The sequence below is a fragment of the Xenopus laevis genome, chromosome 6L, assembly GCF_017654675.1.
Source record: "Xenopus laevis strain J_2021 chromosome 6L, Xenopus_laevis_v10.1, whole genome shotgun sequence".
Classification (NCBI taxonomy): Eukaryota; Metazoa; Chordata; class Amphibia; order Anura; family Pipidae; genus Xenopus; species Xenopus laevis.
Window position 1 is genome coordinate 146,871,825 of NC_054381.1, and position 12,739 is coordinate 146,884,563.

The following is a 12,739-nucleotide window of genomic DNA, read 5'->3' on the forward strand; positions in this document are numbered from 1 at the left end:
TATTATTCTGAAACAGGTGCTCACAGGTGATTGCTATTCCCAGGCAACTTTTTATTACCTATGATATAGCAAAGCTTATCACCATCATAAAAATAAATGTATAGCTTTCAGACCCCCAAGACAACATTTTGAGGACACCTGAAAACTACCCACTATAAGCCCTAGCACAATGATTTCATGGACAAGAGTCTGCTCAAACCCACGCTAAGACACTATGCCATCCACATTTAATTCTACCCCACTCCACATTTTCTTTAAAAAAAAAAAAAATATTCAGTAGGAGTTAAGACTTTTCTTTGGTTGCTGAAGTCTTCTCTATCTTCTGCAAATTACTATTGAGGTTTCTTTGCAATGCCACCTCAAGTTCTCTATATAGTTCTCTAAATAGCAGTCAATGTTTCTGCAAAATCCTGTTTTGGTCCGAACCACAATAAATATCATTCTTTTAGTTGATAAAACAAAAAGTTTGAAAGTGATATAGCAACATTGCTCATGAATAATATAACTATTATATATTTTACTTCTTGGACTGGCTGCAAAATTGGCCTGGTGCTTGGACATTCAAAACAAAAATGACAACAGGAACGCACAACACAGGGAAAGAAATATATGCTATCCGTTCTGTATCTTGATGATTATGCTGAATAATGTCAGTAGATCTCCTCAGTGGGAAAATATAACCACAACCAATGCGGTGAAACTATTATTTATGTAACAACTACACTTATAATTAGAGTGAGTGTTCTGATAACCATCATGCTTACTCATTTAAAACAACAGGAAATATTTTAACGAGAATTATATTTTGACATAATTTTCTAAGATGTTCACAAAAAATAAAAAAATAAAAAAAACAACTCAGGGCAATGGAAACTTTACTGGTAGGTTTTTCCCACCTTTGTTCTGAAAACAAACCTAAATACACATTCTAAATCTTATAAAACCTAACCACATAGATCAACTACCTTCCACTTTGAACAAGTAACTATATGACTTTGTACCATAATAATGCAAAAATTACTGCAGGAAATAACAAATCGACGTTTTTTTTTTTTTTTTGCCAGAGTGTGAGAAAAATGCATTAGGTTATGACATAACAGAAGAGACGTTGTAACTGCAGTAAATGCCTTTAAATATACTACCTTTGTATGATTTAAGTATTTAATGTGTATAAAACCAAAATGCTACATTTATTGAGTTCAGGGGGCAGATTTATCAAGGGTCGAAGTGAATTCGAGGTAATTTTCGAAGTAAAAAAAAACAACAAAATTCTAAGTAATTTTTTGGATACTTCGACCATGCTATGTTAGCCTATGGGGATCTTCAAGAGCAGTTTTCTACGTTTTTTGAAGGCGAAGAAAAATAGTTTGATTGATCTCTGAAATCCTTTGAATCGTTTGATTCGAAGGATTTAATAGTTCGATCAAACGATTTTACTTCGACCGCAAATGGCCAAATTAGATGAAAAAAAAACTTCAACTTCGATATTCAAAGTCGAAGTAATTCGATTCGATGGTCGAATTTCGAAGTATTTTCAACTTCGAAATTCGGCCCTTGATAAATCTGCCCCCAGGTGTTGAGTTATAATCTGGTTAGCAGATTTCGCTCAAACATACTTTTGTCAAAGAGATCTGCAGCATTGGGGGGCCCATTTACTTAGTTTGAGTGACCATCGAATGGGCTACTTCGACCTTTGACTACGACCTTCGACTTCGAATCGAACGATTCGAACTAAAAATCGTTCGACTATTCGACCATTCGATAGTCAAAGTACTGTCTCTTTGAAAATTTCTTCGACCCCTTAGTTCGCCACCTAAAACCTACTGAGGCCAATATTAGCCTATGGGGAAGGTCCCCATAGGCTTCCTAACAATTTCCTGATCGAAGGAATATCCTTCGATCGATGGATTAAAATCCTTCGATTCGTTCGATTCGAAGGATTTACTCGTTCGATCGAGCGATTATTCCTTCAATCGTTTGATCGCAGGAATAGCGCAAAATCCTTCGACTTCGATACTCGAAGTCGAAGGATTTTACTTCGATGGTCAAATATCGAGGGTTAATTAACCCTCGATATTCGACCGTAGGTAAATGTGCCCCTAAGTATTATATGCTTCACACTGACTGATTCTTCATTTTACACTTGTGGGAAAGGGACTTGTACTTTACATTTGGTTTACTAAAATCTAGACCTCTAAGGATGCCCTTTTCAAAGAAAGAGATTATGTTAAGGTAGCACCTTATTAGTATTTTGAGAAATACAGTATGGCATTGGTCCAAAGAATATATTGCTACTAAAATTCTAAACCATGCTTCCTTAAGCTGATAAGTCTGTGTAATTGTCACTATTTAAAGATATGTCAAAATGTCCCAGTTATCACAATAAAACACCCGTAAACAATATATCTGAAATTAGTTTTAACAGATTTTAATAATATTTATAAAAAAAAAAAAAAAGAAAATTAACGTTAAAACAATGAAGCTAGGGTAATAAAAGTTGCTACAGGTTTAATCAACCATCACATCTAATCAGCAGGTAGCATCACCTGTTTAAAGGGGTTGTTCCCCTTTAAATTATGTTTTAGTATGATATAGAGAGTGACATTCGGATACAATTTGCAACTGGTTTTAATTTTTTTATTATTTGTGGTTTTTGGGTTAGATTTTTATTCAGCAGCTCTCCAGTTTGCATTTTCTGCAATCTGATTGCTAGGGTACAAATTATTGTAGCAGCCATGTACTGATTTGAACAAGAGACTAGAATATGAACAGGAGAGCGCCCGAGTAGAAAGATGAGTAGTACAATTTAGTAATAACAATAAGCCTTAAAGAGCATTTGTTTTTTTAAATAGGGTCAGGGATCCCCATTTGAAAGAGTCAGAAGAAGGTGACAAATAGTTAAACTTTAAAAAAAAATAATGAAGACCAATAGTGATGGGCAAATTTATCCGGCAGGTGTGAATAAATTCGAATTTGCCGGCGTCGATTCCAATGTCAAAGTCAACGTTTTGCTAATTTTTCACCAGTTTCGCGAAGTTCGTGTGAAGCGAAATGGGACCAATTCGCCCATCGATAAAGATCAATTTAAAAGTTGCTTACAATTAGCCATTCTATAAAATATTAAAACCACCCCTTTAAAAGAAATGATCTGATTATTTGAGGAAAAATTACAATAAAAAAAATTCGAATGTTAGTAAATAGTCCCCTTAGATGCCGAATGTTTATATTCACGTTTTTCATGTTTAAAGAAAAATCATGGCAAACATTTTAATTTAGATGTTAATATTAATTAATTTAGATGTTAATGTTTGAACATATTTGGACAGATACTTGGTATAAGTTGGGACACGCCAAGACACCGTATGCAAGAAATATGTTGTATTTCAGTAAGTATTCCCCTGATAATGAAGATATCTTGCGAGCAATGCTTCATGTTAATAGGTGGTAATAGACTTCAGGAATAAGCAAAAAAGATAAACTATAGCAGTTTCCAACACAAAAGCTTGTTATAATTATCTGCCATATGCCATGCTTTATTTCTCAGCTGTCCCTAGAGGTTTTAGGTCTGCTTAGTAAAATACATTTAGCAAATGTGCAAGGAAAGAAAAAACTGCTGTCACCAATTCCTCATGTCTTGCTTAGAGAAGAAAGGGTTACACTGCATCCTCTCAACCATTAGAAACAAAAGCATAACATACATAATTAACATATTACATACTTGTCTATCTGAGGATTGTATAATTTTAATAAGCTTATATATATATATATATATATATATATATATATATATATATATGTGCTATTTTTATTGTTGTACTAGGGCAATGGCGCAATAGGTTTTTTTCCTCCTAACAATTACAGAGATCCAACTGCCATTATTTTATAGTGTTCTTCTAGATGTACTGGGTATTATGGTACAGGAAGAGATGGTCAACTAATGAGTCTTGAGTGGGAATCATTGGACTATTCAGAGAAAGCTTCTTTTGAGGGAAAGGGTTATTGGAAGGAGGTGCCAAGGCAAACATTGTTAAGGGAAAGAGAGTCAACATTAAACTGAGATTGAGGGTTCTTTTAGGGCAGATTTATTAAGGTTTGAATGGTAAATTCAATAAGAATTTTTGGGTCGGAACTATTCGATCCAATATTAGACGTTCGAATTTTTTCATAAATAACCTCTCATTCGAGTACATTCAAATTTATTAGAGTTAAAAAAAAAATTCACATCAATTTAAAATTGTGTTTTGATACATAACCCCCTTAATGTTCCTGTTATGGAGGCATAATAAATGTGCATGCTAGACTTAACCCATAATCATAGATGGTCAATTTACATTCCCAGATTATTTTGACCTTCTGTCTCTTTTGCCTTTCCACTTCTACAATGTCTCCCTTTGTACACAGGGTCTTGTATATTGCAGGTGACAGTCTAACCCCTTGATTCTTATGAATGTATCATTAAAAAATCAGCTCTTGCAGCTGCTTAGCATTTATCAACTGTATCATTTCGTAATATCAGAAAATCCTTTTGCAATAACTGTTAGGGGTCATTGTGAATTTTCGACTAAAAAAAATTAGAATTTTGAGCTACTTTTTGAATTTGAAAAAAAATTGAAAACTATAAAATCTAAATTTATCATGTACTGTCTTTTTTTTTGGGGGGGGGGAACTTTGATTCAGATTCAAACGGACCTATTCAGCCAAAAAAAAAAAAAAGAAATTAATTTTGGTTGGTCTTTTTGAATTCAAATTTCGAAGTTTTTCAAATTTTAAATATATATATATATATATATATAAATAAATAAAATACCATGAGTATGCAACTGAAATTCATAACTTTGAATTTATTGAAGCCGTTCCCGACATGTCTTTCACACTCTCATTCCCCAATTTATTTAATCCCTCTGCAGAGATAAAACATGCCATTCCGACCAAGCTACTTTACATAATAGGTCATCAGCAAAGACTGCAACACTCCTATTAATACCTGAGGTTGGATGGGATTAATAGACAAATTAAAGAGCAGTGGGATTAGGTCTGATCCCTCAGGTGCTGTTCTGTCCAGTCTGAAATGTTTCCACCTGTTGCAACTATCTGCATTTTAACTTTGGTCACTCTGCTTATATTGAGCCAATGTCTCAGTACTAATAAAGTAACTTCCTTAGTGGCACTTTATCAAATTCACAAGATAACTCACAGTTACAATTTAAATTCATATAATAGATCTGTAAAGCACCATTTGAAATCCTTTTAGACATGAAATATTCAATAATATCCTAAAAGACACCGTTAAACTCAGATAAGGTGTATAGTACAGGTATGGGACCCGTTATACAGAATGCTTGGGACCTGAGGTTTTCCAGATAAGGGGTCTTTCTGTAAATTGGATCTTCATACTTTGTCTACTGGAAAATCATGTAAACATTAAATAAACCCAATAGGCGGGGTTTGCTTCCAATAAGGAGTAATTATATCTTAGTTGGGATCAAGTACAAGGCACTGTTTTATTATTATAGAGAAAAAGGAAATCATTTTTTTTTTAATTAAATGATTTGACTCTATAGGAGATGGCCTTTCTGTAATTTGGAGCTTTCTGGAGAAGGGTTTCTGGATAACGGATCCCATACCTGTAGTAATTATTATTATATAGTATAGATATTATTATCATTGTCAAGTACAAAGTACATGGTAAAGAGTTTTTTTTAAAGGCAAAAAGCCACCTGTTGTAGTCACTCAATCGGACTATTCTTTAAAAAAAAAAAAAAGCCCCTGCTAATAATTAAATGTTTTTAATGATTGATAAGTATATAGTATATTGTATGGTCCCACAACAGTAAACACAAGATTTTGGGTACATTTTAAACGTAATAGCAGCCCCTACCTGTAGTGTCGGGACAGATCTTCTTCCACCTGGACAATAAAGTCACATTTGGTACATGAGTGTTCTTTGCTTTCTTTGATGCTCGGCTGCCCATCGGCCCCATGCTGGTGATTCAGTTCCTGCTTGATCTCACATGCCTGGGCTTCATGTGCATTCTCATAATGAAGCAGGAGGACATCTACATCAGGAGAGGAGAATGAGCATTGATCACACTGGTGTTTAACTCTTGTGCTCTCTGTCCCCCCAGAAGACAAGTGCAACAGCAAGAGAGCACAGTGAGAACAATTACTTTTTTTGCAAGCAAACGGGTAAGTAATTTCTCCAAGGTGCTTTTCGGGGGTGCAAAGGCCTCTGGGACAAAATGGACAATGCTTAATAGTACATTTGTGAATATTGTGATGCTGCTGATAATGGCGTAGAAGAGGCCCAACCAATATTACTTCGGGGCCATGGCTCTTAGAGTACCTAAAGTCACAAAATTGACAATTGTAGTTTGTAACTATAATATCCTCAGTTGGTACACTGGAGACATCTTTCTTTTTTGCCAATCCTTTGTCTATTTTTGTTGGGAGCTGTTCATCAGAACTTTTGGTAATTTCATTTTGATTTATGACCGATCCCCTGAAGATCTCGTCATTCAAATCTGAATTTGGGCTTTCTGATTTCCCTCCCCCATGCTGTTTGCTGTGGTGCTCTAACAGTTTGGAATTGCTGGATGATTCGCAGCTGAAACTACAAAACTTGCACCAGTAGTAGTTGGTATCATCTGTACCATTTTGCCTGCAGGAATCTACTGGTTTAATGGGTACTGCATATCCAACAGGTATATCATCTGCTGCTTTAACAGTGATTTTTTCTTGCCACTTTCCCAAATCTCCAGGCTCACATGAACGAGGAATGGGGCTTGATTTATTGGTGCTTTTCTCAGAAGGTTTACCAGAATCAGAGGACATTTTCATTTTGTTAGGATGCGTCTTAAGAAAGTGTTGCTCCAACTCTGTGGCCGAGTTGCCCATGTACGTGAAGTTGCAGAATTTGCAGCGAAAGTACTTGGTGTTTCCTTGGCAGTCTGGAGTTTTACGCCCAATGCCAATAAATGTTTCACCAAAGGTTACCTAGAAAAACAAATTAAAATAAGCTTAGGTTTGTCAAACAGCACGCATTTACTTTTTGGTGGGAAAACAGTTACACTAATTTGGGTGCTATCTGCCAAGGCTTTGTTTCAGGAAGTGAAGAGGATGTAGGTCTGTCTCACTTTCACTTTGCCCACTGTCTGTATTGAAACAACATCCAGCCATCAGTCCATGGACCAACTGAGCAGTTGCCAGTTAAAGGAACAGTTAAACCAAAAAATTCAAGTGTTTTAAAGTAATGAAAATATCATGTACCGTTGCCCTGCACTGGTAAAACTGATGTGTTTGCTTCAGAAGCACTACTATAGTTCATATAAACAAGCTGCTGTGTAGCAATGGCAGAAATTGAAAAAAGGCTATATGGCACAGGTCAAATAGTGGATAACAGATAACACCATTATGTTCTACAGAGCTTAGCTGCTGTGTAACCTGAGCCTTTTCTTCTTTGAATGGCTGCCCCCATGGCTACACAACAGCTTATTTATATAAACAATAGTAGTGTTTCTGAAGCAAACGCAGCAGTTTTGCCAGTGCATTATATTTGTATTACTTTAAAACACTTTCATTTTTTATGTTACTGTTCCTTTAAGTGTATAGACTTTTAGCTAGGAAACTCCAACTTCTTTCCTTCGAACTGTTTAATAATTAGGTTAGTTAGAGTTTCTAGCAGTGGGTGATACAATTCCTCAATATGTGATTTTACGCTTGAAAGTGAAGGCCATTCTCCATTAGTATCTCATTCAAGTGTCATTAGCCCTAAATATTACACATTGCCTTTATGTACAAATACAACAATTATCTTTTTGATTAAAAAAAATTGTGCCCAGAACCGTATAAATCAAATGAAAACCACAGTTATACCGATTATGTCAGTATTTTCAGGACGTGCACTGTGCCATTGTCATCTTCTTCAGTTTTTGACTACAAAATAATATCATAATATACCTCACTCCATTAGGCCATGTCTAAAGCTTTAGTGAGACAATCTGAACACATGACTAAGATTGAGAAGAGGAGCTTTGGAAGGTGATAAAAGCAAAATGGGGGAAAGTAAGGGACCATAAGCCCCTAGTCTACAAGAATATTGAGTTTCATGATTCTTATCATAGAGCTACCCTATTCCACAGCACTTTACAGAGATTATACATCTTCTGCATCAGTCCCTGTACCATTGGAGCTTATCATCTAAGGTTCCCATCACATTCACACACATTAGGGCCAATAAGAAACATAATAAAAGAAGCAAAGGGATCCTCTGCAACAGAAATATAATTGGCCTACTTTGTCTTTTTCTGCTTCGTAAAGGAACTAATTTGACTTGATCGGTTAAGAGCATTGCAGCCGAGTATTATGGTAGAACTTTCCCCACAGAGGTATACCAACATTCCCTGTCACTGAATCCCGGAGAAGTACATGTAAAATAGCATGCGAATGCATTAAGACTGAAATGTAGTAAATGTTCAGGCATTTAAGTTATTTTTAGTGTGCCATGTTGAGAATCCAGTCTGTTGAGAACTGCATCACATTGTATATGGATCCTTTATTCAATAGCACGGCAAAAGCACCCCCTAAAACCCATTTTTCTTGAAAACCTTCCATTTTTTTGCAGTCTGCCATTTGGGACAATCCAATTTTAAGGGGGTATGTATTATATGTTCAGCTAAAAAGTTATGAAACTGAAAACTATGCACCGAATCTACAGTACTTTTTTCGGACAGATAGCGAATGTTCCACAAAGAATTTGGACAAATCCTGAACCAAATCCATACAAATCCCAGAAAAAAAGAATTAAGCACAGAAAAAAAAATATCACTTGTCTAAAGTCATGTCATTTTTAAGGGGTTGGGTTTAATTAAGATAGGCACTTGGATTGGCCAAATCATAATAGTAGTGAAAGGCTCAGATTTGGCAAAATCCAGGATTCGACCCAAAGGGTTAATGTGCCCCTATGGCTTTAAATCCCTACACTTCCTGATCTCCCTAGTTGCTGGGCAGATGCCCATGTAGCTAGTTGTAATTTACATATCCCAGTTATTGGTCAAGAGGTGCTGTGACCACTTCCTGTCATACTTTGGTATAGTGTAGTGCTGATCCAGCTGGGTGTTTTCAGGGAGCCTGGGTACAGCAAGGCCCAGTAAAGCCAGGATGCCCTAGTGACCTCTAGCTCTAGTGTGGATGTCGGAGAGCAGGGACCCCGTGAATGAGGCAAGCTAGAGATAGGATACTACCCATAATAGGACTCTCTAGGAGAGTAAGGTAGGCAGGTTAAGTAGCAAGAGCAGCTTGGTTCCAACTTGGAGGGATAAAAAGGAGGTAGTTCTACCCTCAGGCAAGACTGGCAAATAGAATAAGGACACAGACTAATAGTGAATTAGGGCTAGTGATTGAGTGTGAGGATCCAGGTTATGGTGCTGAGATACCGAGGGTGTATCTATCCAGCTGTTACGCTATCGCCTCAGGGAGTTCCACTGTGTCTCTGAGGGACATGTTGTAGAAATGTCATGGCTGGGGCCTCTGTGGCTTGTAAATACAAAACTTGTGGATCATAGGTCTCTGACAAATAAAAGTTTGTTCTGTTTGACTGCAAGAACCTCCTGGCGCCAATTTCTTTATTGGTTAAAGCACAGTAGCCTGTGGGAGTTGTAGTTTGACTACACCACACCTTCACTTCTTTCAATTTGCGAAGGCCCTGCTTTCAGTGTTAAAGTCCACTGCAACCCATGCCCCACAACACCTGCAAGTTTGTATAGATAAGCTTACTTGTTTCTGTAGGCAGGGGCGCTCCACCAATGAGGCGAGTTGAGACACTCGCCTCAGGCGGCAGCGCCCCCCTGGTTGCCAGGGGCGGCAAAAATGCCGCTCCTGGTAACTAAGAGCCGAATTTCCGGTTTTCAAACCGGAAATTCGGCTCTTCTAGCGCAGAGAGCGCTATTGCGCTCTCTGCACGAATCGTCGCGGACCGCCCCTGCCCTCTCTGGCGCCGGGAGGAGGGAAGGGGGCGGCGAAAGAAGGCCACCTCAGGCGGCATTATAGCAAGAATCGCCCCTGTCTGTAGGTAGACTGCACCACAAGTGGGGACTCTTTATCCTGCCAATATTCTCAAGGCAGAAACCACCTCTGTTCCACCCCAATCTACAATTACCCTGCCCCCTTTCTGTAATCCCACCCCTATTTTTCCTTTAAGATCAGGTCAGTCCTGGGGACAGAAAGGTTAACTGGCAGGCATAAAGGTTCTTATTTCTACCAGTTATTCTTTATTTTTAAAACAAATGACATCAAATTAGCCATTGAATCCTTTTCCATTTGGAAAGGTGAGATTAATAAACTCATTTATGAATGAAACGAAGGCAATCACTATATCAATATTCCTTGGGGCTGTGTACAATACCCGTGTTCCTTAGCATCCTCTGATTACAGTACTGGAGTGACAATTAGCCTCATCGTTACATGATTAGTAGAGCAATTTAAAAGCTTTAGGCATGCAATGATTAATGAAAATATTGGGCCACAAAACACAAGATGCATAGCTGTAACAGCGAACCGTGCTTGGTTGTTAATGTAGCGGAGAGGGACAAAATAAAGATAGTTGGGATTATTTAAAAAAAGACTTTGGCACCGTCTCCGGACCTTGGGTTATCTACTAGTTTTATAGGCATTTTCTTTCAATGGATACCCACAGTACTGGATTCTGCTTACACTCAGAACCAACAAAAATGTACTTAATTTCTGTATTTCTGATCAGCAATGTGGGTTGTTTTTATAGAAATTTTACACTGCAGATTTTTATAATGGCAAATGCTCAGTGCACAGTCTCTTGTGGGGGCAATATCCAGAACTTAAAAAGAAAAAACAAGTTTGACCTAAGCTTGCTGTGCACCAATGATGTGGGTCGGGAAATTTCCACCCTACCCCACTTACGCCCCCTCTGATGATGTCAGAGAAAGGAAGGCTCTCCAGTCATGATGTCATCAGAGTGGGTGGGGTATTAAAGGGGTTGTTCACATTTAAATTAACTATAGCATGACGTAGAGTGATATTCACAGACAATTTCCTTTTGTTTTGGTTTCATTTTTATTTGTTGTTTTTGAGTTATTTAGCTTTTTATTCTGCAGCTCTCCAGTTTGCAATTTCAACAATCTGGATACTAGGGTTCAAATTCCTGATTTGAATAAGAGACTGGAATATGAATAGGAGAGGGTCAAAAAAGAAAGATGAGTAATGAAAAAACAATGAGTAGTGATAACAATACATTTGCAGCTTTACTGAGACCCCATTTGAAAGCTGGAAAGTGCGAGAAGAAAAAGGCGTATGATTAAAAATCGAAGGCCAAATCAAAAGTTGCTTAGAAACGGACATTCTATGGCATGCTAAGAGTTAACATAAAGGTGAACCACCCCTATAAGGTGACGTTCTGAGTGGCCTTTTAATTCAAAGTTGAAGCATCCTCCTTCTTATAGGATGGGTTTTGCTTTCAGTTTGAGTCTGGTGAGTAGGTTGGCTCGCTGTGCGACTGCTGGAGGTGGATAAGAATGAATGCACAGGTGGGCACGCAGTTTACCTGCCTGTCACTTTAAATTTTTGTTCATTTACAATACACACTCCATGTGGAGTGTATTGAAATCATGCAAAACCTAGAGATCAAGTGGTGCTCCAGAATAATAAAGTAAATAGCTCACCAAGTTGATCGTGTGGTCCAGGTGCACCAGACCCCCAGCTTCAGGGAGCGGCAAACGGATTTGTGCAGCAAAGAGAAAGGGCTATCCACAAGTCCAATGATGTAAAAAAAAAATAATCTTTAAAAACTATATTGATTATAGTTAAAAGTATAACTGCATCTCCATAGGCCCCACTCGTTTCGTACCTCCAAGGTACTTAATCATGGGCCACAAAAAACACTTAGGGCCTATGGAGATGCAGTTATACTTTTAACTATGATCAATAAATATTTATTTTTTTTAACTTATATCATTGGCCTTCTGGATTCCTCTGAGTGCTGGATAGCCCTTCCTCTTGAGTGTATTAAACCACACATACTGCACTATGGTATATATTTTTCATGCACTTCCTTGTAGCTTGTCTACATATACACTTATTGTTGGAGCCCGTACAGAGGGGGACTTGTTAACTTTGTTATTTGTTTAGGAAGACCACGTCAAACACTGAATCCACACGTACTTTGGTACATGTTGTATTGGTAGTCAGCGCACAAAACTCAGATATGAAAGAGTAACATAGTAGGCAGGTATTGCAACAACTGTTGGGTACACACACAAGCCCACCCACTAGGAGTGGGTGAAATAGTAATGAAGAAAACAGATCAAGTAGCTGCTTTATTTTGGGGTTTATATCCCTTTTCATGGGTGAAAACACGGATAATTTTCACTGAAACCCTAAAACATGAGCAGTAGTGTATAAAAGGCAAACGCATATAACAGATACACAGCCTCAGGCAGGCAGCTTATCTCCATGCTAAAACAATATTCAGATTTAAAGCTGCCAGGCCGTGAGCAGGGGAGGAAACCGTTTCCAGAGCCGATGTTGTCGATATAAAAGGTTGCCATAGCAGGCACAGCTGCCCTTCCCTGAAGAGTGCCACACCTGTCTGCTGATGTTACTCCTAGATTGTGAGCACCATACGTCAGAGAGGAAAATGCCTTTTTATGACCCAGAAAACACTTCATTTTTGAGGTGTGGAAATATGCAACAAACGTAATTCTCTCTCTAAAGC

At 37.8% G+C, this 12,739-nt stretch overlaps 1 protein-coding gene across 5 annotated transcripts in view; it reads right to left on the reverse strand.

Moving 5' to 3' along the window:
• Positions 1-12,739, reverse strand: part of trps1.L (transcriptional repressor GATA binding 1 L homeolog) — a 179,406-nt gene that overhangs the window by 95,056 nt on the left and 71,611 nt on the right. For 4 of the 5 annotated variants that reach the window (XM_018268219.2, XM_018268217.2, XM_018268216.2 and 1 more), the window contains one exon: positions 5,879-6,993. In XM_018268219.2, the coding sequence (XP_018123708.1) occupies positions 5,879-6,993 (1,115 nt within the window). The remainder of the gene's footprint in view (positions 1-5,878; positions 6,994-12,739) is intronic. The other variant, XM_018268220.2, reaches the window with a different exon arrangement.